Consider the following 25,044-nt stretch of genomic DNA (forward strand, 5'->3'; position numbering starts at 1 on the left):
TCAATGGCCTCAATAGGCCGTTGACAGGTCGGTGGGCGCACAACTGACTCGGCTGCGCCCCCGCCGACCTGAAAATGGAAATGACGTGGGGTGAGGTCGGGAGTTCTGCCCGACGCCATCATGCATTATTTTACGTGTTGGCGAGCGGGCCCCACCCCCCCCCCACCACCACTTGCCAACCTAAAGATCCTGCTCATGGTGATGGATGACCTCCCAGTAGAGGTTAGGACCTCACAATATAATGGTTTTTCCAAGTTATACTGCCACATTCACATTGCTGTGCAACTTGGCAACATAGGCTGGAATTTCCCACCCCCGTTGGTATTGAATGTAATGGCGGCTGTGAGCGGACAATATGGCGGGAAGGCCAAAAATCGGTTTTCCACCTGGAAGTTCCCCTCCAAGTCACTCACCATCCTGACTTGGAAATATATCACTGTTCCTTCACTGTCACTGGGTCAAAATCCTGGAACTCCCTCCCTAACAGCACTGTGGGCGTATCTACACCACAGGGACTGCAGCGGTTCAAGAAGGCAGCTCACCACCACCTTCTCAAGGGCAACTAGGGATGGGCAATAAATGCTGGCCCAGCCAGCGAAGCCCACATCCCATGAAAGAATAAAAGAAAACATGGATGTTGCATACTTTAGACATGTGCAATCCAATTTTACACAGGGGTCACAAGCAGGTTTGAGGCCTTCTCCTTGCAAAGGTAAAGAGCCTGCTGCCTGTTTCCAACAGGCCCCATTATGACAGGTGGCACACTTGCAGCAGGGAGTGAGTGTGCACCCACTGCCTATAATATTGGACTCTTAGGCACCAGCATAAAATGGAGACCTCATGAACACATTTGTAGGCCATTATGTTTTAAAGTGGAGCCGTTCAGTAGTTTTTACATGCATTAGACAGCTTAGCATTTTGTAGAACCTCTCTTTATGGATATTTGTGGATATTCAGATCTTTGTTTTCTTGATTCAGATCTTTGTTGACTGGCACATACACAATGGGCCGAGTGGCCTCCTCCTGTGCTCTAACCGTCTATGAGTCGATATATGTTATAACCAACATTCACCTCTCTCTCTTGTGCCTGTTATTTTTATTGTACCCATGCTCACTCTATCTTTCCCTCTGGCTTTTTCACTTATGTCCTAGATCATTCTTTGTGGCCTCATCACCTCTTCCCTTCATTCTCATCAGGTCTGTAGGGGGAGTTGGGAGGGGATAGGAGGGGAAAGAAGGACAGGATAAAGGCTGACCCAGAGCTTTTTGTGTGGGGTCCGCAATGAGCATTTTTGCTTCTTCAGGATGCACAAAAATAGAAACAAAACATTTCTTACATATCAGAAAGGCTGAGGGGCCCCAAACAGCTCTCCCCCAACTCCCCCCCCCAACCCCACCTCATCTTTCAACCGCTGTCTGACCAGTTTTCAGGCACAAGATTTCAGGCTGTGAGTTGAACATATTTATCTCTTTGCTTTGGCTGGGAAAGGAAAGTAGTAATTAAAGCCAAGACGATATTCAACCTATAAATAGGCTAATGTGTGGGTGACCATGGGATACAATATTAGAATCTTGCAACTCCACATTGTGCATGTGTGGACTTCTCTGTTTATAATTCTTATTCTTCGTGTAGCTATTGTCATTCAGGAAATGACATGCTTTATTGTAAAGTTAAAAATAACACACCACAGTAATCATTCTGTTGCATTCATAACAATATACCTCTCCCATTCCCACCTTGAATTTTTAGAAGCTTTTGAAAGACAACTTATGTACGTATAATTTACTTGTTTACCTGAGTCCTTTTTTAATGACATAGTTTGGACTGCAGGAAGTTACATCTGGGCATTCAGCCTGTCGTGGTTGTTTATTGTCCAGGAACCAGCCAGAATCTACCAAACCCCGCACCTGCACATCAGCACCCAGCTGTGCTAGAAGGTGAGCCACCCGTTCAATGTTCAGCAAGACTCCAGTTCCCCCGGCACTGCAACCAGATCATATACTTCAAAGCTGTAAAATCCTCAAGAACATCCAAGGACATTTCTTAAAAGTTTCATCTCGGAAATAACTTTAATTTGTTAGATCTTGAATTTTCTAATGCATTTTTATTCTTGATACAAATATTAATTTCATTAAAACTTCTCAGCAATCCATGTTGTGAAGAATCCAATGTAGTAATTGTAATTACATCTTTTGTTTTATATAAAGTAATATTATATAATTCAATCAAACTGGAATCCTGTAACCAACCTTGGCTTCAACTAACACTTTTTTTTGTTCCAAAATTTGAAGCTTAGAGCCAACAAGTTAATAAATGTGATTTTCAAGTTTCTCTTCATTTGGAACACAAAGTCACAAAATGCTTTTAACCAGCTAAAGGGGCAAATAATTTATCGGCTGAAGTGTCATTGACATGTGTATTAAAGGGAAACGGCAAATTGCAGACGCGATTATGATGGATAGTTTGAATGAGTGGGCAAAAATCTGGCAGCTGGAGTATAATGTGGGAAAGTGTGAAATTGTTCACTTCGGCAGGAAGAATAAAAAAGCAAAGTATTACTTAAATGGAGAATGCCCGCATAATTCTGAGGTACAGAGGCAGCTCGGTGTTCTCATACATGAGTACAAAATGTTAGTATGCAGGTACAGCAAGTCATTTAGAAGGCTTATGGAATGCTATCCTTTATTATGAGAGGAATTGAACATAAAAGTAAGGATGTTATGCTTCAGTTATACAGGGCATTGGTGAGACCACATCTCGAATACTGTGTGCAGTTTTGGTCTCCTTATTTAAGGAAAGATGTAAATGCGCTGGAGGCGGTTCAGAGGAGGTTTACTAGATTGATACCTGGAATGAGTGGGTTGTCTTATGAGGAAAGGTTGGACAGGCTGGGCTTGTTTCTACTGGAGTTTAGAAGAGTGAGGGGTGACTTGACTAAAGTGTATAAGATCCTGAACGATATTGACAAGGTGGACGTGGAAAGGATGTTTCCTCTTGTGGGTGAGTCCAGAACTAGGGGGTCACTGTTTTAAAATTAAGGGTCACCCTTTTAAGACAAAGATGGGGAGAATTTTTTTCTCTCAGAGGGTTGTGCGACTTGAGGCAATGGAGGCGGAGTCATTGAATATTTTTAAGGCGGAGATGGGTAGATTCTTGTTAGGCAAGGGAATGCGGAATTCAAAACACAAACAGATCAGCCACGATCTTATTGAATAGCGGAGCAGGCCTGAGGGGCCAAATGGCCTACTTCTGTTCCTATTTCATATGTTCGTAGACCACAAAAGGGACAGAGTGCATTGTTAGTTAATATTTTCCTCAATTGTTAAGAAGGGAAGTGAAAATTGAAATAAACAGGTGAGGTTTCCTTACAATTGTTACTCTGTATGTTGACTTGCTATTTGTAAAATAATGCAGCTTAACAATTTGTGCCTATTCTCAGCAGGTCTGACAGCATCTGTGGAGAGAGACAAGGTTAACGTTTCGAGCCCGTGTGACTCTTCTTCAGAGATTCTTCAGTCATACGGACTCGAAACGTTAATTCTGACTTTCTCTCTCCGCAGATGCTGTCAGACCTGCTGAGTTTTTCCAGCAATTTTTGTTTTTGTTTCAGATTTCCAGCATCCACAGTATTTTGCCCTTGTACCTGCTCTCATCTCACTGAAGATGGGGAAGTGGATGTGAGATCATGTGCACAGGATGGAGGGAGTAAAATTTAATTTCAGTGATGGTGATAGCAGGTCATTCTCCACGTCCAGCAGCCAGTTTTACTTTCCAATCACCTTATCATGGATGGTCGATGTGCTACCATTTTGTGCCCTGTCAAAATTTAGTTTTACCTCCAATATATCTAGTCCAGATCATGAGAGATCCTACTGTTACACCCCAAAGATACACCATCATTTAATTAAATGTTGTGCTGACCTATCCCTAAATATAAGTTAGTCCAACCGTTTATGGGAGTGACCAGTATTAGTTGTACCTGAGGCAGAGCTGAAATTTCTAACAGCCACCAATTACTAATGTGTCATGCTGCTAAAGTTTGATACTTAGTTAATAAAATATATTTTTTCATAATGTGTAGCTTGAATATGTTTCTCCGACAGCAATGTTCAGAACATGATACAGAAGCTTCCAAGTAGATTTAATTAAAGTATGTAGGGTAGAATGTTAGGCTGGTGGGTCAGAACATAATTGTTTTATCTCTGAGGTATAAGAACGACTACATGGTAGTACAACAGCTCAGAGTCCAGCTGTTGCACTGTAAAGCAGCGGGACACAGGCATGTGTCTGCGATTCCACATGGTGGGTTTGTGATTTAACTGTGCTGTCCTGGGGTGTGGAGTAAACAGAGACAAGGATTCTCCACAGGGACGAGAGGGAAATCAAGAAGCCAGTTCCTCTCATGATGAGCAAGACTAAAGCAGCATTGACTGAAACTTTGAAGTTGGCCTGGCCTTTCCACTCTGACACTGATATCTTTACAGCTTTGCCCGCATGTTTAGCTTTTATAGGAAACACTTTCTTTGCAATTTAATCACATTAGATATGATACGGTTTGTATTACGTCACTCAACCATACCATAACAAGGCGCTGAATTATAAGCAGTTCCTAATGCACCAGGCATTCAAAAGATTTCAAAGTGGTTGTGTTTACTATCTTTTTAGTCACTGGGTTTCATAAATCTCCTCTTTTCATTTCACTTATGTCCTTAATTATAACGCATAACTTGAATTGATTAGAAATGAAATTTGCTTATCCTTAAAAAGTATTTCAAAGGAATTTTCTAGCTTGATATTTAACACACCTCTCAATGGTTGGGGAGGGTCAGAGCTTAAATTGGGAAATCTGTCAAACCCAATGCTGGCCACCATGAATATAGCTACTTCTGCTTTCACCGTCAAGAGTTTGGGGGCAGTTGGAAATTGTGGTCAGTCTTTATAATATTTCAATGAGACGTCCCTCAGATTTCAAACCATTTAGACCATAAAGCATAGGGTCAGACGTAGGCCATTTGGCCCATCGAGTCTGCTCCACCATTCAATGAGATCATGGCTGATCTGATAATCCTCTCATAATCATTTGAATTTAACACTGCAGATCGTCCTCCAGGGCTTGGGAAACCTGGCAGCTGAAGGGATGGTGGGGGGGGAGGGGTGAAAACTGACATGATGCAGCAGGTTAAATGTTTTTTCAGCACTGCTTGTAGGTCAGGAGGAGCAGGAACACATCACCTCCAAACTTTCAGGCAAGCCTACCTGCTGTGATGATCTCTCCCTCCCACACATTCTCACACTCCCTCCTCAAGGCTGCACCCCAACCTTCTCCACCAACACCCCCATCTTCCCTCATTGCCAAGGGTTGTCCCCAAATACTGGATTGTGGCTTTGTAGCTCATGCTGTCCTGCCCAGCAGCCTGTCAGCCTTCAATCTGGTCAGTAGCCAAGTGGAAAATAGAGTTAAGAAAATGCTAATAAGGTCCTGGTGTTAATTCCGTGGGATCTCCATCATTCTGGATTTTTGGGTCTCCTGTCTGCAAAATGTACCCTGCTCCCTCCCCATAAGTAACAGGGTCAATGATTTTGAAACAACTTGAAAGATAAAGTCAGCACCAGAAGGGGTAATTACTGTAATCTTATATATCTTGTTTTATTGAATTATTTACACACCTTACTTCAATAAAACTAAACTTTGCAGCACTGGGGTGCTGTAGATTTGAAAAGCTGAAGGTTTTTGATTTCATTGTGAGCCAAGATTTGTCACAGAGAACATGCGCTGTTGACCCCAGCGCAGTATCTGGAGCCAGTAGGAAGTTACCTCGTTTCACTAATAGTTTGTATGCCGGCTCCACCACAATGAACATAACCCACCAGAGTGGGGAATATGCTCTAGGGACATGCTTTCCAGCTGCTCACTAGTACTCCAGTGGCCTAAGCCTAACAAAATATTGTCAAAGGTCCAGCAGTCCTCTTTACAAGAGGATTAATCTGCTACAGGAAGCTTTTGGTTTTCTTAAAGGGTCCTGCCGAGAGCTCAGGTGGGATTTACACCTGAAATGGGCAGTTGTGGCCTTGGCTGAAACCTGAAAAAGTATTGGTATCGTGTAGATGTGTTAAAAAGTATTGGTATCGTGTAGCTGTGTTAAAAAGTATTGGTATCGTGTAGCTGTGTTAAAAAGTATTGGTACTGTGTAGCCGTGTTAAAAAGTATTGGTATCGTGTAGATGTATTAAAAAGTATTGGTATCGTGTAGATGTATTAAAAGGTATTGGTATCGTGTAGATGTATTAAAAAGTATTGGTATCGTGTAGCTGTGTTAACAAGTATTGGTATCGTGTAGATGTATTAAAAAGTATTGGTATCGTGTAGCTGTGTTAACAAGTATTGGTATCGTGTAGATGTATTAAAAAGTATTGGTATCGTGTAGCTGTGTTAACAAGTATTGGTATCGTGTAGCTGTGTTAACAAGTATTGGTATCGTGTAGCTGTGTTAAAAAGTATTGGTATCGTGTGGCTGTGTTAACAAGTATTGGTATCGTGTGGCTGTGTTAAAAAATATTGGTATCGTGTAGCTGTGTTAAAAAGTATTGGTATCGTGTGGCTGTGTTAAAAAGTATTGGTATCGTGTGGCTGTGTTAAAAAGTATTGGTATCGTGTGGCTGTGTTAACAAGTATTGGTATCGTGTGGCTGTGTTAAAAAGTATTGGTATCGTGTAGCTGTTTTAACAAGTATTGGTATCGTGTAGCTGTGTTAACAAGTATTGGTATCGTGTAGATGTGTTAAAAGGTTTTCTTGCAAAATTGCCAAAACTCAGGCTGTCAGAAGCCGAGTCTGTTCCAGTCAAGTTTGAGCAGATGGTTGAGCCCTGTTGAAAACCTGGGGATAGCAAATTAACATTTCAAATAGAACACCTTAATGTGTAAATAATAATTTCCTCCTCATCTAATTCAAGAGCAGTGATGAATGTTGATTAGTTCAATCATTTATTCTGGAGTTAAATAAAGAAGAGCATCTGCAGGTAGAAAATTGAGTTATTCTCTAAGTCACATTAAAACATCGTTAATTGATAATGATAAGTAAAACTCACATACCTGGTTCCAGCCAGCAGGACAACCTTTGCCAATTTAATACCCTTGGGAACCAATTCTCTAATCACCTCCTTGAGAATCAATGAGCCCATAAACGCGTAATCAACTGGAAAGAAAATACTGACATTAACACGTAGAAACATATTTACATTTGTTTCTCCTAATACAATATGAAAGAACGGCTTTAAAACGTACCTTGGCGGGTTTTTGGTGCAGTTCCACTCCATACATCACTTGAACAATAAGGTACAAACCTGTTTCATAAAATATAACAATGAATGTACAGTTTATTAAGTTGGTTTCAAATGAACTCTTTCTGTATCAAATGTCAAATACAAGTGGAGGTGCACAAACAGATAACAGTTTCGTGTTCCTGGGGATGTACATTAATCACCAATGTTAGATCCAGCCACATGGTAGACAGGTGTTGGCATATCAGACTGAATGGATCAGAGATCTCCAAACACCATAGGGTGTTAATAAAAATACAATGTTGTTCCTAAATATTCCCAGTGCATGTTGTACCGTATATAAAAGACTTACATTTCTATATAATAATATAACATAATATAATACAATACAATACAATATAGGACATCCCAAAGTGCTTTACAACCACTGGAATACTTTTTGAAGTGTAGCCACAGCTGTAATATAGGAAACACCCCAGTCAATTTGCACACAGCAAGCTCCCATAAATGGCAATATGATAACAGCCAGATAGACTATTTTTGTGATATTGATTTAGGGGTAAGTAATTTCCAGAACACCAGGGGTAATTCCACTTCCCTTCTTGATCTTTGATGTCTCCCTGAGGGGGCAGACAAGGCCTTGGTTTACTATCTCTTCAGAAAGATGGCACCTGCAACAGTTCAGCACCCCCTCAGTATTACAGAGGAGTGTCAGCTTTGATTTGTGTTCAAGACCTGAAAGTGGGACTTGAATCCGCAATCTTCTGTCTCAGAGCTGGATTTTCTGCCAGGGAGGCAGGGGACAGGAGCCGGACTGATGTTGCATCAGAAATCGGCCTCCAGTGGAAAACTGATTGATGTTCAGATTTTCGAGGGGATCAGTGCTTCATTGATATAGAAACGCGTTTCCTGACCCATTTGAGCCAGTGGGAACTGGAACGGAGGTGGGTCAGATGAAGTGTAAGACTTACTGAGACTCCCCGCAGCAACAATCACTGAGGCTGCTGGTTGTCCTGAAAGAGGGAGTTTGTGCCAAAGACTTCCACCGCACCAGAAGAAAGTGAGATGTTACAGGGAGACAGCAGCCTGGCACAAAGGGCAGGCAGACCCTTGCTTCATTCATGCCAACCTGGGTCTATTGCAGGAGGCCATGACAGAAAGGAGGGAGATTTTCTCCCTGGAATTTGACAGGAGGAAGCCACATTGTCATACAGCAGAGGCATCTCTTTGTTCAGTATCTGCTCCCTCAGTCTCCAATTTCTCCTCCTTTCTCAGCTCTTTCTCCTGCTCCCCCCCCCGTCACCCCCTGGTTGATGAGCTGTCTCCTTCCAGGGCCTTCCGTGTATAAGTCAATGGGATTATGCCCTGAGTGACCTGACCCCATCTGAGTTAGATCCTGAGAGCCCTGCAGCGGTGGTAATGCCTACCACATTCAGAGCCTCCTGCTTGCTGTCCCAAAGCAGTTTGAAGGCCTTTAGCCTCAGTAGCTGTCATTTCACAGAATCACAGAATTGTTACGGTGTAGAAGGAGGCCATTCGGCCCATCCTGTCTGCACCGGCTCTCTGAGCATTTTAACTTAGTGCCAATTTCCTGCCTTTTCCCTCTAACCCTGCACATTGTTTCTTTTTAAATAATCATCCAATGCCCTCCTGAATGCTTCAATCGAACCTGCCTCCACCACACTTCCAGGCAGTGCATTCCAGACCCAAACTACTCACTGTGTGAAAAAGTTTTTTCTCACGTCACATTTTCTTCTTTTGCAAAACACTTTAAAACTGTGCCCTCTGGTTCTTGATCCCTTTACGAGCAGGAACAGTTTCTCCCTGTCTACTCTGTCCAGGCCCCTCATGATTTTGAAAACTTCTATCAAGTCTCCTCTCAGCCTTCTCCTCTCCAAGGAAAACAGTCCCAACTTCCCCAATCTTTCCTCATAACTGAAGTGTCTCATCCCTGGAACCATCCTGGTAAACCTCTTCTGCACTTTCTCCAATGTGTTCACATCCTTCCTATACTGTGGCGCCCAGAACTGTCCACAATACTTCAGCTGAGGTTTAACCAGTGTCTTATATAAGTTCACCATAACCTCCCTGCTCTTGTACTCTATGCCCCTATTAATGAAGCCTAGAATACTGTATGCTTTAGGAACAGCCCTCTCTACCTGTCCTGCCACGTTTAATGACTTATGTACATATACACCCAGGTCTCTCTGCTCCTACACACCCTTTAGAATAGTATTCTTTATTTTATATTGTCTGTCCATGTTCTTTGCACCAAAGTGTATCACCTCACACTTCTCTGCATTGAACTTCATCTGCCACCTATCTGCCCACTTCACCAATGTGTCAATGTCCTTTTGAAGTTCTACAATGTCCTCCTCATAGTTTACAATTCTCCCAAGTTTCGTGTCATCTGCAAACTTTGAAATTATCCCCTGCACACCAAGATCTAGATCATTTATATATCAGGAAGATATATATACAAGGGTCCCAATACCGACCCCTGGGGAACTCCACTACAAAACTTCTTTCAGCCCAAAAAATACCCATTAACCATTACTCTCTATTTCCTATCCCTCAGCCAATTTTGTACCCACTTTGCTACTGCCCTTCTTATTCCATGACCTATAACTTTCCTCACATGTCTGTTGTGTGGCACTGTATCAAACGCCTTTTGGAAGTCCAAATACACCACATCAACGGCCTTGCCCTCATCAACCATCTCTGTTACTTCTTCAAGGAACTCCAGCAAATTAGTTATACATGATTTTCCTTTATCAAATCCATGCTGGCTCTTCCAAATTTTTCCATGTGACAATTAATTCTATCCCGAATAATTGTTTCCAGAAGTTTCCCCATCACCAAAGTTAAACTAAAATAAAAACAAAAAACTGCGGATGCTGGAAATCCAAAACAAAAACAGAATTACCTGGAAAAACTCAGCAGGTCTGGCAGCATCGGCGGAGAAGAATAAAGTTCATGTTTCGAGTCCTCATGACCCTTCAACAGAACTGAGTAATATTAGGAGAGGGGTGAAATATAAGCTGGTTTAAGGTAGAGGGGTGGGGGGAGAGAAGTGGTGGGGGGGTGGTTGTAGGGACAAGCAAGCAGTAATAGGAGCAGATAATCAAAAGATGTCACAGACAAAAGAACAAAGAGGTGTTGAAGGTGGTGATATTATCTAAACGAATGTGCTAATTAAGAATGTATGGCAGGATACTCAAGGTACAGATAGCTCTAGTGGGGGTGGGGTGAAATAAAACTAACAGGGCATAAAAGGTATAAATTTAAAAATAATGGAAATAGGTGGGAAGAGAAAAATCTATATAAATTATTGGAAAAAACAAAAGGGAGGGGGAAGAAACGGAAAGGGGGTGGGGATGGAGGAGGGAGTTCAAGATCTAAAGTTGTTGAATTCAATATTCAGTCCGGAAGGCTGTAACCTTCCACCAAACACATCTTCCCTTCACCCTCCCTGGTGGCATTCCGTAGGGATCGTTCCCTCCGGGACACCCTGGTCCACTCCTCCATCACCCCCTACTCCTCAACCCCCACCTACGGCACCTCCCCATGGATACGCAGAAGATGCAACACCTGCCCCTTCACTTCCTCTCTCCTCACCATCCAAGGGCCCAAACACTCCTTTCAAGTGAAGCAGCATTTCACTTGCATTTCCCCTAACTTAGTCTACTGCATTCGTTGCTCCCAATGCGGTCTCCTCTACATTGGAGAGACCAAACGTAAACTGGGCGACCGCTTTGCAGAACACCTGTGGTCTGTCCGCAAGAATGACCCAAACCTCCCTGTCGCTTGCCATTTTAACACTCCACCCTGCTCTCTTGCCCACATGTCTGTCCTTGGCTTGCTGCATTGTTCCAGTGAAGCTCAACGCAAACTGGAGGAACAGCACCTCATCTTCCGACTAGGCACTTTACAGCCTTCCGGGCTGAATATTGAGTTCAACAACTTTAGATCTTGAACTCCCTCCTCCATCCCCACCCCCTTTCCATTTCCTCCCCCTCCCTTTTGTTTTTTCCAATAATTTATATAGATTTTTCTTTTCCCACCTATTTCCATTATTTTTAAATCTATACCTTTTATGCCCTCTTAGTTTTATTTCACCCCACCCCCACTAGAGCTGTACCTTGTGTGTCCTGCCATCCATTCTTAATTAGCACATTCTTTTAGATAATATCACCACCTTCAGCACCTCTTTGTTCTTTTGTCTGTGACATCTTTTGATTATCTGCTCCTATCACTGCTTGCTTGTCCCTACAACCACCCCCCACCCAACTTCTCTCCCCCCACCCGCCCCCCACCCCTCCCCCACCTTAAACCAGCTTATATTTCACCCCTCTCCTAATTTTACTGAGTTCTGTTGAAGGGTCATGAGAACTCGAAACATGAACTTTATTCTTCTCCGCCGATGCTGCCAGACCTGCTGAGTTTTTCCAGGTAATTCTGTTTTTGTTACCAAAGTTAAACTGACTGGTCTGTAATTACAACCTTTTTTGAACAAGGGCATAATATTTGCAATTCTCCAGTCCTCCGGCACCTCCCCCGAATCCAAGGAACATTGAAAGATTATTGCCAGTGCCTCTACAATTTCCACTCTCACTTCCTTCAATATCCTTGGATACATCTCACCTGGTCCTTATCAACTTTAAGTGCCAACAACTTATCCAACACCTCCTCCTTATCAATTTAAACCCTTCTAGTGACTGAGTTTCCTCCTCTGTCACCATGGCCTGGGCAGCATCTACCTCGTAGGTAAAGACAGATACAAAGTATTCATTTAACACCTCAGCCAAGCCTCTTGCCTCTATGTGTAAATCCCCTTTTTGGTTCCTAATCGGCCCTACTCCTCCTTTTACCACCCTTTTACTATTGATGTGCTTATGCTTTGGGATTTCCTTTTATGTCAGCTGCCAGTCTTTTTTCATAATTCCTCTTAGCTTCTCATATTTGCTTTTTCACATCCCTTCTGAACCTTCTGTATTCAGCTTGGTTCTCAACTGTATTTGCTACCTGACACCTGGCGTAAGCACACTCTTTCTTCTTTAACTTAATTTCTATCTCCTTTGTCATCCAGGGAGCTCTGGATTTGTTTGTCCTACCCTTCCCTTTTAAGGGAACATACCTTGACCAAGCCATCTCCTATCTGAAGGTAGCCCATTGTTCAGCTACAGTTTCTTCCACCAACCTCTGGTTCCAGTCTATCCAGCCCAGCTCCGCTCTTGCCCCGTTGAAGTCCGCTCTCAGCCAGTTGATTATTCTCACTCGGGATTGACCAATATCCTTTTCCATTGTAATCTAAACCTTATGATACAATGATCACTGTCCCCTAAATGTTCCCCAACTATCACTTGATCTACTTGGCCAAATTCTCCAAAATTCTCAGTCCTATATTGTTTGGTCAAGGAATTGAACTTCACTCCTCATCTGGAAAGGCTTGGCAATGGCAACTAGCCGTAGAAATGCAGTTGTTCCATTCATCAGTGCTGACTGAAAAAAGCTCAGACAAAAAACATCATTAAAAAAAACAAGTTACTGTGAAATTCCATCAAACAAGAACACTTGGGCACCGTGACCCCCACCTAACAAAAATAATATCTGAAGTTGTTCAAACTAAAGAGGATAGCTTTTCCTGGTCTCTGACTGAATGATTTCAGTTCCTTTTTTGAAGGAAAAAAATCTATTGGGTTTACCATCATTTTCCTTCATAATTTGGAGGGTTTTGCATTCAATTACCAAGAAGCCTTTTCCACACAGTATAACCCCCAATCTTCACTGAATATAACAGTCCTTTTTATAGAGAAGGGAAATATTATCAGGATAATAAAAGCAAAATTCCGCGGATGCTGGAAATCTGAAATAACAACAGAAAATGCTGGAAAAGTTCAACAGGTCTGGCAGCATCTGTGGAGGGAGAGGCAGAGTTAACGTTTCGAGTCCTTATGACTCTTCTACAGAGCTGAAGAGGGTTAGCAATGTGATGGATTTTATACTGTTGAAGAGAGGGGGAGGGGCAGGTGGAGCATAAAGAGAAGGTCAGTGATGGGTTAGAGGGCGGCAGGGAGATTAAGTTACAGGATGTCTGTCTGACTAAAATCTGCTGCTTGAGTTTATTTAGTGGACAACCATAAAGGAATTGGAAATTTTGTCCAAACTGCTCAGCTAACTGCTCAATGCAGTGCACGGTTCTCACAAATATGCTAAATTCAATGGATGCCTGTTATTTTAGAAATTTTGATTTAAAAGCCTTTAATGATGCAAGAATTGGTTTTGAAGTCACATTGAAACAATGTCAATTAGGTGTGGAAGTTACAGCAGTCAAGGGAATGAAAGGAGGTTGCTTTTTGAAAAATAAACAAAACAATCCAATAAAAATCAGATGAATAATGGGCAATTATTTTAAGCAGCTGCATTGAACCCAGTAATTTTCCTTAAGTTCAAGAGAAAATGATGTAATATCAAAAGCAACTAATTGATAATCTCAGTCATTTTGAACTCACATTGAACCAATACCCAGCTACTGTGCGATGATTTAAAAAAGCTATGTGATTACTTCCATACATTCTCAGTCGTCCAGCACTGAAATTATTATTTTGCTGATGTATAACCTCCTGTTTGGAGTTCAAAGTTTAATTTAAGAAAATTAGCCCACTGTTATTATAAAGATAACTAGTGCCTTACTCAGTTTAAAAGCTAAAATTATTACATTTACTTAGAAATATTAGAAGATATTTATTATTCATTGTAGCGTTCACTTTGTGGGATGCATTAAGTATATTTTATGAAGTTACTTCTCTTATCTTTCACCCACTTGGTGAAGTCTCTTGTACCACCCACCTTGCCTTGCCATGATGTGCTGAAACTCCTCCCGATAACCTGTAACTGGGAGTATGCGAGACTAATCTCGGGGAGCTCATGTTCTAGCTCTGGGGAATCCCTCAATGCTCTGCTGCTGTTTTCAGTTAAATTGAACCTAACCTCCCTCTGCTTCATGCTTTTCGTGCACTTGATGCTGAGTAGAGGGAGGTTAGGTCAGAAGTTGAGTTAACATGTACTCCTAACAACTGGCTCAAGTGACACTGGTTGGAGCAAGGTGTAGGATATTTGTTTACTTTTAGCCTGAGGCTTCCAAATGTCATTGGGAGGAAACCAAACCCAAAAATGGCTAAACATGGGAAGGACAGGGAATTTTTTGTCTTGAATGTATAAAAAGTACAAACATTGACCGGAATTATAAGTGCTGCTTGCCGGAATCATCCCCCCCACGCTGGATCACCCGGACATGCCAACATGTTTCACAACCGGACATAAGCGACGTGCACCTGGCCAGCTGAACTCCGAGGTGAACTCCGAGGTGAGTGCGCGCAGGCTTGTGCAGTGCCCGCGAGATTCACCCGTAGGGACCTCGAGGGAGAGGGGGGTAGGGGTGGGGGTGGTGCACAAGCAAGTTGTTATTTCCCGGTTGGTTTTCAGTGCGGTGCCAGGGTGAGGACTCCCAGTGCGGGTCAGGCTGAGGGTTAGGCGGAGGGGGAGGGGGGGTGGTGGGAGGGGCCAGTCAAGGCAGCACAGACAGGCTGAGGGAAGTCCTCAAGCACACGTCGGAGTGGGTGGGGGGGAGGTGAGGATCAGGGAAGTGGCCGCGCGCTTGGAAAAGTTTGTCAGAAGTGGGCATCCTTCCAGCGCTGAGACCGTTCAGCTGCAGTTCCATTGACCGGCTGGGATCCGAGCCTCTGAAGCTTTTCTGCCCATTCAAGCAACGCAAAAGCATGAAAGTGCCACCAAATACTCCAGAACTTTTCACCCCCCTCGGGCACAGACTGTAAATTAATGTGAGTTTTAGGGGGCAGCAGAACAATTGACCGACTGGGCAAGTTGTACAATCCCCTTGTGAAAGGTGGTGATGGCGCAGTCACTGGTGGAGACGCTCACAGCTCCTTGTAATGTCTTTATTCAGGGTTGGACCAGTTTCCATCATGGTTCAAGCTAACAGTGCAGCCTTGCAGTGTGGGTTAGGAGAATGCCTGTACCTGAGCTGAGAGCACAACCTGCAGTCCAGTGGGCAAAGCTGCTGCCAATTGGTCAAGTGGAGTGGGGCAGAGGTGGGTGGGGTTTCGGGCAGCCAATCAGTGCACCACACACTGGCCATCCAAGTGGTGGCCAGCATTCTCCTGCATGTGTGAAGTGGCCTTCAGACTTAACCAAGAGAGCGTCTTAGTACACCCATGCTAACCCACATGTCTCTCTCCTTGATCCTGCAGGAGGAGAACATCAGGATCATGGAGCCTGGTGATTTAGCGGAATGCCTCATGGCTGACAGGGAGCAGAGAAGAAGAAGGAGAGAGCGGTGGAAGTGCCTGGCTCAGCAAAGGGTGGAGTATCTCCCTCAAGATGAAGGGGAGGCCGGGCCTGCTGTGCACACAGCTGAAGATCCACAGTGAGCTGTCGCTCATAGGTACATCGCTAGACCCAGGGTCTATAGACAGCGCCTGTCATTCCTGCAGGTGACTGAGAACCAGTGTCGCTGAAGACTGCGCATGTCTAGGGAACTGGTTGGTCACATCTGCAGGATTTGGTGCCAGGGGGACACGGAGGGCATCCACTGCCAGTGGCCGTGACAGTGACTGTGGTGCTCAATTGTTACACCAATGACTCTCTCTAGGACTCCCCAGGTGACCTGTGTGGGATTTCACAAGCCTTCAAGCCCAAGTGTATCCAGGAGGTCACGGACACCATCTTCGCAAAGGCACAGAAATTTGTGCATTTCACCCAGGATCAGGAAAACCAGGAAGCAAGAGCGCTGGGATTTGCACAGATCTCAGGTTTTCCACAGGTGCAGGGTGCCATTGACTGCACTCACGTGTGCTTAGATCTCCATGGCAGCAAGCAGTCAACTACATCAACCGCAAGGGCTTCCACTCACTGAATGTTCAGCTGGTCTGTGACCACCACAAACACATCCTGCAGGTCTGCGCACGACTCCCAGGGACTGTGCACGACTCCTACATCCGTAGCAGGTCTCAGATCCCTGACACCTTCCAGGGTCCACAGAGGCTGCAGGGGTGGCTCCTTGGGGACAGTCCCGACATCCTCACCTTGCGTCTGTGAACGTTTGACTCCGGTCGGGCTGATGGCAGTGCTCATACCTTCAGTGCTCAGGTTTATGTCACGGAGATGCAGCAGAGACCCTAATAGTCACTGGATTCCAGGAGGGTGATGATGATATGCAATGAGGACAATCCATAGATCTTCACATAGCCTCTGAGAATGTCTGACTCCTGTCTGGCTGAGGGCAGCTCACTTGCGCCCTGTGGGTCGTATCATAGAGACACAGCTGTGAAACTTCAAAAGCACCTGATCCTTTGTCCACCTTCAGCACCTGTCCCCTTCAGGAGCACAGCATCACTGGGCACAGATGCTGAAGAGATGGGGGCCAGCCCCACCTTAAAGGTGCTGAGAGCACACAGAGAGAATGAGGGAACTCTGTGACACCTGCCCATGACACTCTGACAGCAATGACCAGCACCATCGAGGAGAAGAGTGACTTACCCTGGTGGAAAGGTGGAGATCATTCACCCTCTTTCAGCACTGGGAGGCTTTCCTCTTTTGCAGGCCGTTGGCGCTGACCACCACTGCCATCGCCTCCCATGCTGGATTGGTGACCCTGCTTTCTGGCCTTTGCCCAGGGCGGGGGTAGAGGACATCACAGTGGGGCCTCCATAGCATCCAGCCGGCACCCGAGGGAGGTGTCACTAAATTTGGGGGGGGCAGCAGGTTTCCTTCCTTTGACAGCTGTGATGTTGTAGCAGCTCCCAATGCCCTAGAGAGAGCTGGCTCTGTGCAGGGGCGCCCTTTACATGTGGCGCCCGGACTACTGAAGGCCTGAGGTGACGGTGGGGCAGGCGAATCGGGGGCTGTCCCACCAGCGATCCAGCGTGTTTCCCGGGAATGCATTGTTAATGAGGTGGGATGCACCTGGAATGGGACAATATGGCGTGAAAATCAACCATTGCGGCTGGTGGGTAAAACCACTTTTCTCCTGCCCGCTACCACACTTTGTGCAAACCTGGGACGATTTTGCCCATTGATCCTTTTTAGTTCTGGTTTTTATTTCAAACATTTGAGCAAATATTTCCTATCACTTTGTTCCATTTGAAGTTCTGCCTGGTTTAGTTCACTTCATGTGGAACACATTCTTGGAGTACAGAAATTAGAAAAGGAACTTACACTGTGTTTGCATTCCACCAATGTGGGTTTTCTTCGGGTTGTGATGATAGAATTCCAGAACCTGTCATATTAAATAAACAGTGTAAACAAGCTCATTCTTCACACTTGTCAAAGTTGATATTTCCCTATTGACTATAATACCTCTCTCTTGATTGCAAAAATAACCTATTCTAGAAGTTTGTCTTGTTTTAGATAAAACAGCATCTAAGGAAATAATGGATGAGAATTTATTGTCAGTATAACAGTGAGACTGACAGGGCTCCAAGTTATTGAGGCATAAACTCCATAGCACTTTTGGCGAGGGCAGATGCATGGTCAAACATGGAAATACTGAAGCTGCTCTCCAAGATGCCATTCGCTTCCCGAAAATGACAACTCGTGGTCTGACACACCATTTAAATGCATTGAATAGTGTGAAGTTCCAATGTATGCATGGTATATATGAATTAAACTCACCACAGAAAGTTTGGGCTTGTCTATTTCAGTCTAAATATAATTTTTATCAGTATTATAAATCTCAACTACTGACAAACAACCTCTCTGACACTGAAAATTAATTTTAACAAGTGTGCAGTCTCATTGCCCCAAATTCTAACTGTTGTTAACATTTTTAAAGAGGATTTGCTTGTTAAACTTTGTCTTTCTATCTTTTTTCTTTCTCTCTTAATCCAATCTTTCTTTCCCTTCATTGATTTGTCTATTTGCAGCTGATATGACATTGAATTCACGACTGTGAATCCACTCTGTGCTTGTTAATAATAATTCATCAATTTGATTAGTTAAGGAGACACACAGTTGCTTACCCTATTCACACAGGCCCTGTAGAGGGTGCCAGGCTATTGTGACCTCCTTACATCAACTCTTACGTCAAAAGCTCTTGGAAATCAACCAGTCTGGGGCATATCTAACAAACAGTGGGAATCAGTTGTTCGCGGGCTACAATAAACTCAGGCCCTAGTTAATATAATTACCTTTCTGGGTTTGTGGCCAATCAGAAGAGCCCATGAGCCTTGGAATTGATCTGTATCTTGCATCACAGCTTTCCTTGTTATAACAACACCAGCCACCTATGTTCATTCACAGAAGGAATGGAAGAAAACTAATATAATTGGACTCCTTTTTATATTTATCCAATATAACACAATTTATTTAATACAAATGGAACTTCATAAAATTAATGAATAGGATTCAAATTTTGATTTGGTAAAAATACTTGCCATTGTTGTCGGCATATAAGATGACCTTTGAAGACTCGAAAAATCTCTCCAAAACTGGGGTCAATTTATATGCTGAGTATAAGGGTGAAAGGGAAGCGTGGGTGTGGGTGGTCACCATTTTGAAATGTCTTCTACTTCCAATGCAAAGAGTGGGCATATCTTAAACACCCGAGCACGTTCACGGCACAGCTTGTATCACCTGCTTGATCCCTTGGAGTTATAAGGTGCCGGTAAGCTAAACATGCATCCGAGGGGTGGAACATTGAGGCTGATACTAATGTGAATGTAGCATGTGGTGACTGGAAAGGGAATTGACTGATACGCTGAGCATATGTGAAAACACGATTTATGGGGCTGGAAAAATGGAGTCGTCTTAAGGCCGGGTCGACTTATCTGCTGCGATTTACAGTATATAATATTCCTATCCTGTTGAAATGGAAATGTTTGACTTAAATTTTTATAAAAATGAAGCCTGGTGTTTTACCACTTTGCTACTTTCTTACATAATTTAGGTTACCAGATTAAAGATAAATTACAGACAAATCCTGATATAATTGGAGACCAAAACATTTTCTACCAATATTTCTCATCAAAATGCTATATTTTTAATCCACAGTGGCATATCAGAGGCAAGGCTGATGGAATCACTTATATAACTTGAGTTCACTGTAACATCCTAGCTTGACCAAGTTATCTTCTCCAGGTTTTGGGACACCCAAAATGTTTTACTGCGAATTTAGAGGTGCAGTCATTATTGTGATGTAGGAAATGGGGCAGCCAAAAAGTAACCAGATAATGATCAGGTAAAAGCAAAATATTGCGGATGCTGGAAATCTGAAATAAAAATAGAAAATACTGAAAAACCTCAGCAGATCTCGCAGCGTCTGTGGAGAGAGAAACAGGGTTAATGTTTTGAGTCTGTATGACTCTTCTTTGAAACATTAACTCTGTTTCTCTCTCCACAGATGCTGCGAGATCTGCTGAGTTTTTCCAGCATTTTATATTAATGATTAGATCATCTGTTTTTGGTGGAGTTGGTTGGGGGATAAATGTTGACCATAACACTTGGGAGAACTCCCCTGCTCTGGGAGCGGACAAGGTCTCAGGTTAACATCTCATTCAATAGACTGAACCTCTGACTGTGGAGCTCTGAGAGAGCACTAAAGTGTCAGCATAGATTATGTGCTCAAGTTTCTAGAGCGGGACATTAACACACAACCTTCTGACTGGGAGGTGAGGGTGATAACCATTGAGCCATAGCTGAAGCCTGTCAGCCTGTCGTGCCTGACATTATTCAGGGAACTTTCCCCAGAACTTGCAACAGTAGTTGGAATTACGGCAGGCATCAAACAATTCTTTTTCAAAATCATCCATGTAGAATTCCAGCACAGTACAACTCTGTCCTGGCAGTAAACAGATCGAAATTGGAGTCTACACTGAGGCTGCTATGGCTGCTCCAATCTGTTTGGAACTATAGTCCATAGGCTCCACCATGCCAGTCACACAGCAGGCAGTGCACAGCACCATAGGGTCGAAATTCTGAATTGAAAACTTTACAAACACAAAGGGGCAATTTTAACCTAACTCAGCAGGTGGAAAACCCCTGAGATCGGGTGAGTTGCTAGTATTACACCCTGCCCAATATTATTGATTGACTCCAATGGACAGTGAAATCAGGCAGGGTGTAAAACCAACATTGTACCCAATCTTGCCCATTTCCCAACTGGCGAGTTAGAGTAAAATTGCCCCTTTACTGTGATTTCACTACATTCCTGTGTTCTATGTAAATGGGTTAATGCCTGCATAAAAATAGCACACATAGGAATTACAGTATTGCATTAAGTGCTTTACTTGGAGATCACAAATTGGAATTTCCAATGTTGCTCAAGTGTTTTCAACTAAATATCTGCATATGATTAATCTCATAAATTTATTCAAGAAGACAGTTCACCATCACCTTCTCAAGGGCAATTTGGAATGGGCAATAAATGCTGGCCCAGCCGGCAACACCCACATCCCGTAAATGAATAAAAAACTTTGCCTTGCAACATCTATGGACACAGTTCAAACAACGTCTTTTCTAGTTAATGCGTTGATTTTTACTAATTCCATCAATATCTGACATATTTCATGATAACGTTGATAAAGTCTTCAAATAAAGAGTCTACATCCATTACTTTACCATATTTCACATACCTTCTAAAAATATTAACCATCGTTTGCTCCCTTTTGACTCCCTTATGTAATATCTGTGAATTAACAAGTCATAAATGCAAGAAAAGTCAACATCAAATCCATAACAATCAGCGCAGACACATGTTGTGTTAATTTGGTTCTATTTAAAAATGTCAGTGTGAATATTTTAATCTTTAAGTAGGCAGAATCAAACTTAAGCTATGTGTACTTTTTCTATATTTAAAATGTATTTTATACCCAGCTGGAGTTCCATCATTGCATGTCACTGTCGTGCTCTTCAGGAAATTAAGTTTCATCTCATCAGTAGTAGCTGATTTTGAACATTGGTACAGGGTCTGAGCTAGTGTCCTGACATGAGACACTAGATTGTTGTTGTCTTCCAAAGCAGTAAGATTTGCATGTAGTGGGTCTCCATTAGTGACGGGTTGCGCTGATTCCCCACTTGGATTTGGAGTCCTTCTATTTGGGCTGGAATTTCTGGATACGCCTTTTGAATTTGGCCTGTTCTGGGACATCACTGTTCCCAACAAGGTGATAAAAATGACAGTGCTGAAGAGGTTCATGGCACAATGGGATCTGCAAAAAATAGACACTTGTTAAACAATGAACTTTGTCAATTTGAAAAGGAAAGTTTCAAATAATGCATACCTTTGTAAATGTGCTGAAGGAAGTTGTTGCAGTGGTGATGTTAGGTTAGACTCAGAAGCTTTTTGCTCTCAACACTATCAGAGTTCTTAGAAAGATAGTGAATAGGTGAGGACTGGTCCTGGAGCCAACCTACTGCAAAGAAAGAAATATTGGATCTACTGAAATCTCGGATGTGAATTTGATTTTATATTGTTGCCATATGGGTCAAATTTCTCTTTCTTAAACTTTGCTTTGAGCTGGTGCCAAGAAGGTGAAGATGACATGGATTGGATAGGAAGGTAACACATAAAGGCACTACAGTAAAAAATGTAAATCTTGCCTTTCTACTGACACCTACAGTACTGCTAGCTATAACTTCCTTGTTTTACTTTTCCAGAGATACTCAGTTATAGGACTGTTTTGATCAAGTTGCATTCTTATATGGAATTCACTTAGCAGAATCCACAAAAACAAACTGACAAAGAGAACAGCCACTGAAAACATTCTCAACATTAAGATTTCTACATTTTGTCCGATAAATCTGCTTTGTCAATTTCTTCAGCTGATTGTATTTCTGCTTATACTCAAACTTATTGAATTTTGAGAGTACTCAGCAGTAATTAAAATTAAGAAAATAAAATGAAACCACCTACCTGTCACAATGCATAAATGACATAATTTCAAGGCAATTGTACTTTCCAATTTTTCACAGTATTTCATGTGGCTTCTTTTGAATGCAATGCAACTCACTTTCAAGCTATATTCAGCTGCAAAATTTTACAAAGCTTCATTCTATTTCTTTTTAAAGAAATATTCTAAAGTAAGTAGAAATAATTGCAACACGCTTACAGCCTGGTAAGACTACACTGAAACAATTACTCAACAAGTAAGGCAGAATACAACATAAAACTTGGCCAGGAATAGCTCATTCTGTTAAAAATATTAGAAATTGTTAATAAAATTAATATCTTCACAAACACAATACCGTTTGGCAGTACTAGGTGTAGGAACAACATAGAACAGTAAAGCAGACTTCAAGGCTTTACCTTTGGATTCAGTTGCAGGGTTTGTCTCTCTAGAGAGTCTGAAGTAAATAGTCATCACCAAAGTTTCAGTTGAACACTTTGAAGGAACACACTGGCTATTTGAACCTGCCCTGCATATCATTCAGATAGCAGGAGGGTGACGTATTGATCATTAAAGGGGATCACGAGTGCTGTGCTCTAACCAAACACTCATCAATGAAATGCTGGACATTCACATTCGTCAACCATACTAGTTGAGCCAGTGCTAAGATCCATCATTAGAACCAGTTATTACATCAAAGATTGACGGGGTCTGTCATTACAGGAAAGCAGGATCTTTTAAGTGTTTATGGGGAGCGACTACATACCAGAGTCTTATATCTTTCAAGCAATCATTCAATGTTGACAGATTGTTTTTTGATGCCAAAATGTAGCACAATTTCTCACTGAGTGCTAACCAGCCACTAACGACCTTGAAATTTGCATGCCTTTAAAGTTACTGAGATCTTCCTGTCAATCGTGGTGTATTTCAGGCATTTGTCTGATTGTCATAATTGAAAGTTGGGAAATAAGTGGATTTTCAAACAGGTATACATCTTTGAAAAGTATCTCTTTGAATTTTAATTTTTTTCTCTTATACTGGTATACCGTTAACAAAGAAGAAATGCTACTGAATGAAGATGTTTCACAAGACCCTGGGAAGGCCTGGAACAGCTCACTCTGAAAATTCAGCAGAAAATTGCAATTCCATCTATCAGGGTACACATTCCCTGGAGCAGATGTTATATCACACACATCATGAATGTTTGCATTAGGTATTTTGGGCAGGGCAGTGTATTTTTCATTGAAGTTTAATAGTGCATTGAGGTTGATGCAATTACTGACTGGATTATGTAACTGCATTACCAACTGTGTCATCACACACATTTTGTTTTTGTACCCAATGAACATACTGTCCCAAATGAGCCTGTTCCTTTAATGCAACCGATAGTTTCTAAATAAAATAAATCTGAATACTGAAAGCTGTTAATAACCACTAAAATGCTATAGTTAATTCACAGAAATATGACCCCCACCAGTCCTTATATTATATACCATGAATAACATTTTAATTGTCTGAGAGCTGGGCTCCCGAATCAGAAGAGCTCACTATTAATACTTGCTGTTTAATTTGTGTTTAGGAATTGACCTCAGACAGACAATTTGATAAGTGACTGGAAAATGTTATCAACACCTATTGGAGGCTTAGAACATCAAATGGGGTTAATTTCTACCTAAAATGTTTGCAAAAGCTTTAACTGGATTATCTGTGCTATAGAATACATTCCAAGAGGCCACAGACATTAAGGGTTTCTCCACCTAACATAATTCACGGTTTTATGAGATGAGAGATATGCACTTAGTTTGTGGTTTTCTTACTCCCTTATCATCTGTACCGCATACCATTACAAACTAAAGCTAGATTTGTCTATGTCTGAAGAAACTGCTCAAATGCTACCTTGTACCTGTTACATTTGTTCCAGGGTATTTCATGGAATTAATATTGACATTTGTTTTACCATTGTAAAAAAGCCTTTGGTCTTATGAGACAAAGAGCAAAATTTCCAAAGTACTGCCTGGGCAATACCCAGGCATTATGGATCTCACGTCCAATATCGAAATCACCCAATCCTTTATCCCTCGAAGGGAATGGAGATATAAAGCTGGACAATTTTTGCAACAGGGAGGAGATCCACTTGCTGGTTTTATGCCTGGGCAGCATGTTGAAATCAATCCAAAAGTCTTAAAAACACATCGATGCCCATTGAGCAAATAAGGGAAGAAAATTAGACTTCTCTTTATTTACAGTTTTCAAACACCTTGGCTTGGGGTTTCCACTAGGCATATTAGTTATTTCAGCACAATTCACCTGAAAACTGCCAAACTAGTCAAAAGATCAAGGAAATTCAGGAGTAACTTAGATCCACCGCAGTTCGAGTTTCTACGAACTTTTGTGCTTGTTTTAAAAAAAACTAGAAGCTGACCCTGCCCATGTAACTGACAACACCCCAAAACTGATTCATCGCCATGGCTAAGAGTCCATTAATCGCAGCTGTTTGTGGGTTTTTGAGGTGGGCCTTAAAAAAACCTTTATTTTAGGTGCAATGACATTAATAGTCTCACTTTTATTTTGGTGAACTGTAGCCAGCTTCTTAGCAATGTAACATCAAGTGGCTCTGTATAGTTATTTTCAGTTATTTAAAGCTGAGTTGCTCACACGGGTTGTAGACGAGAACCTCTGATTAAAAATGCTTATCTTTTGTGATGGTCCCAATTCGCTGTATGAATAAAACTGCACTGGAGTACTAGTCTTCCACATCATCAAGAAAATAGTGTTATTTTTTAAAAAAACATTCTAAAATTCTGCCCAATTACATTAGTTCGTGGTATGTTTTGTGTTTAGAGAAATACAAATGACTAGAAAC

At 42.2% G+C, this 25,044-nt stretch overlaps 1 protein-coding gene across 1 annotated transcript in view; it reads right to left on the reverse strand.

The window, feature by feature from the left end:
- The window catches only part of LOC144690318 (palmitoleoyl-protein carboxylesterase NOTUM-like), a gene marked incomplete at its 5' end in the record, with an annotated part of 38,238 nt that extends 16,910 nt beyond the window's left edge, over nucleotides 1-21,328 (reverse strand). The window contains 7 exons of the mRNA XM_078557672.1: nucleotides 1,796-1,984; nucleotides 7,091-7,193; nucleotides 7,283-7,341; nucleotides 17,515-17,575; nucleotides 18,486-18,581; nucleotides 20,928-20,980; nucleotides 21,165-21,328. Of these exons, the coding sequence (XP_078413798.1) occupies nucleotides 1,796-1,984; nucleotides 7,091-7,193; nucleotides 7,283-7,341; nucleotides 17,515-17,575; nucleotides 18,486-18,581; nucleotides 20,928-20,980; nucleotides 21,165-21,328 (725 nt within the window). The remainder of the gene's footprint in view (nucleotides 1-1,795; nucleotides 1,985-7,090; nucleotides 7,194-7,282; nucleotides 7,342-17,514; nucleotides 17,576-18,485; nucleotides 18,582-20,927; nucleotides 20,981-21,164) is intronic.
- Nucleotides 21,329-25,044: the final 3,716 nt, after the last annotated feature.

The sequence above is a fragment of the Cetorhinus maximus genome, chromosome 15, assembly GCF_964194155.1.
Source record: "Cetorhinus maximus chromosome 15, sCetMax3.hap1.1, whole genome shotgun sequence".
Classification (NCBI taxonomy): Eukaryota; Metazoa; Chordata; class Chondrichthyes; order Lamniformes; family Cetorhinidae; genus Cetorhinus; species Cetorhinus maximus.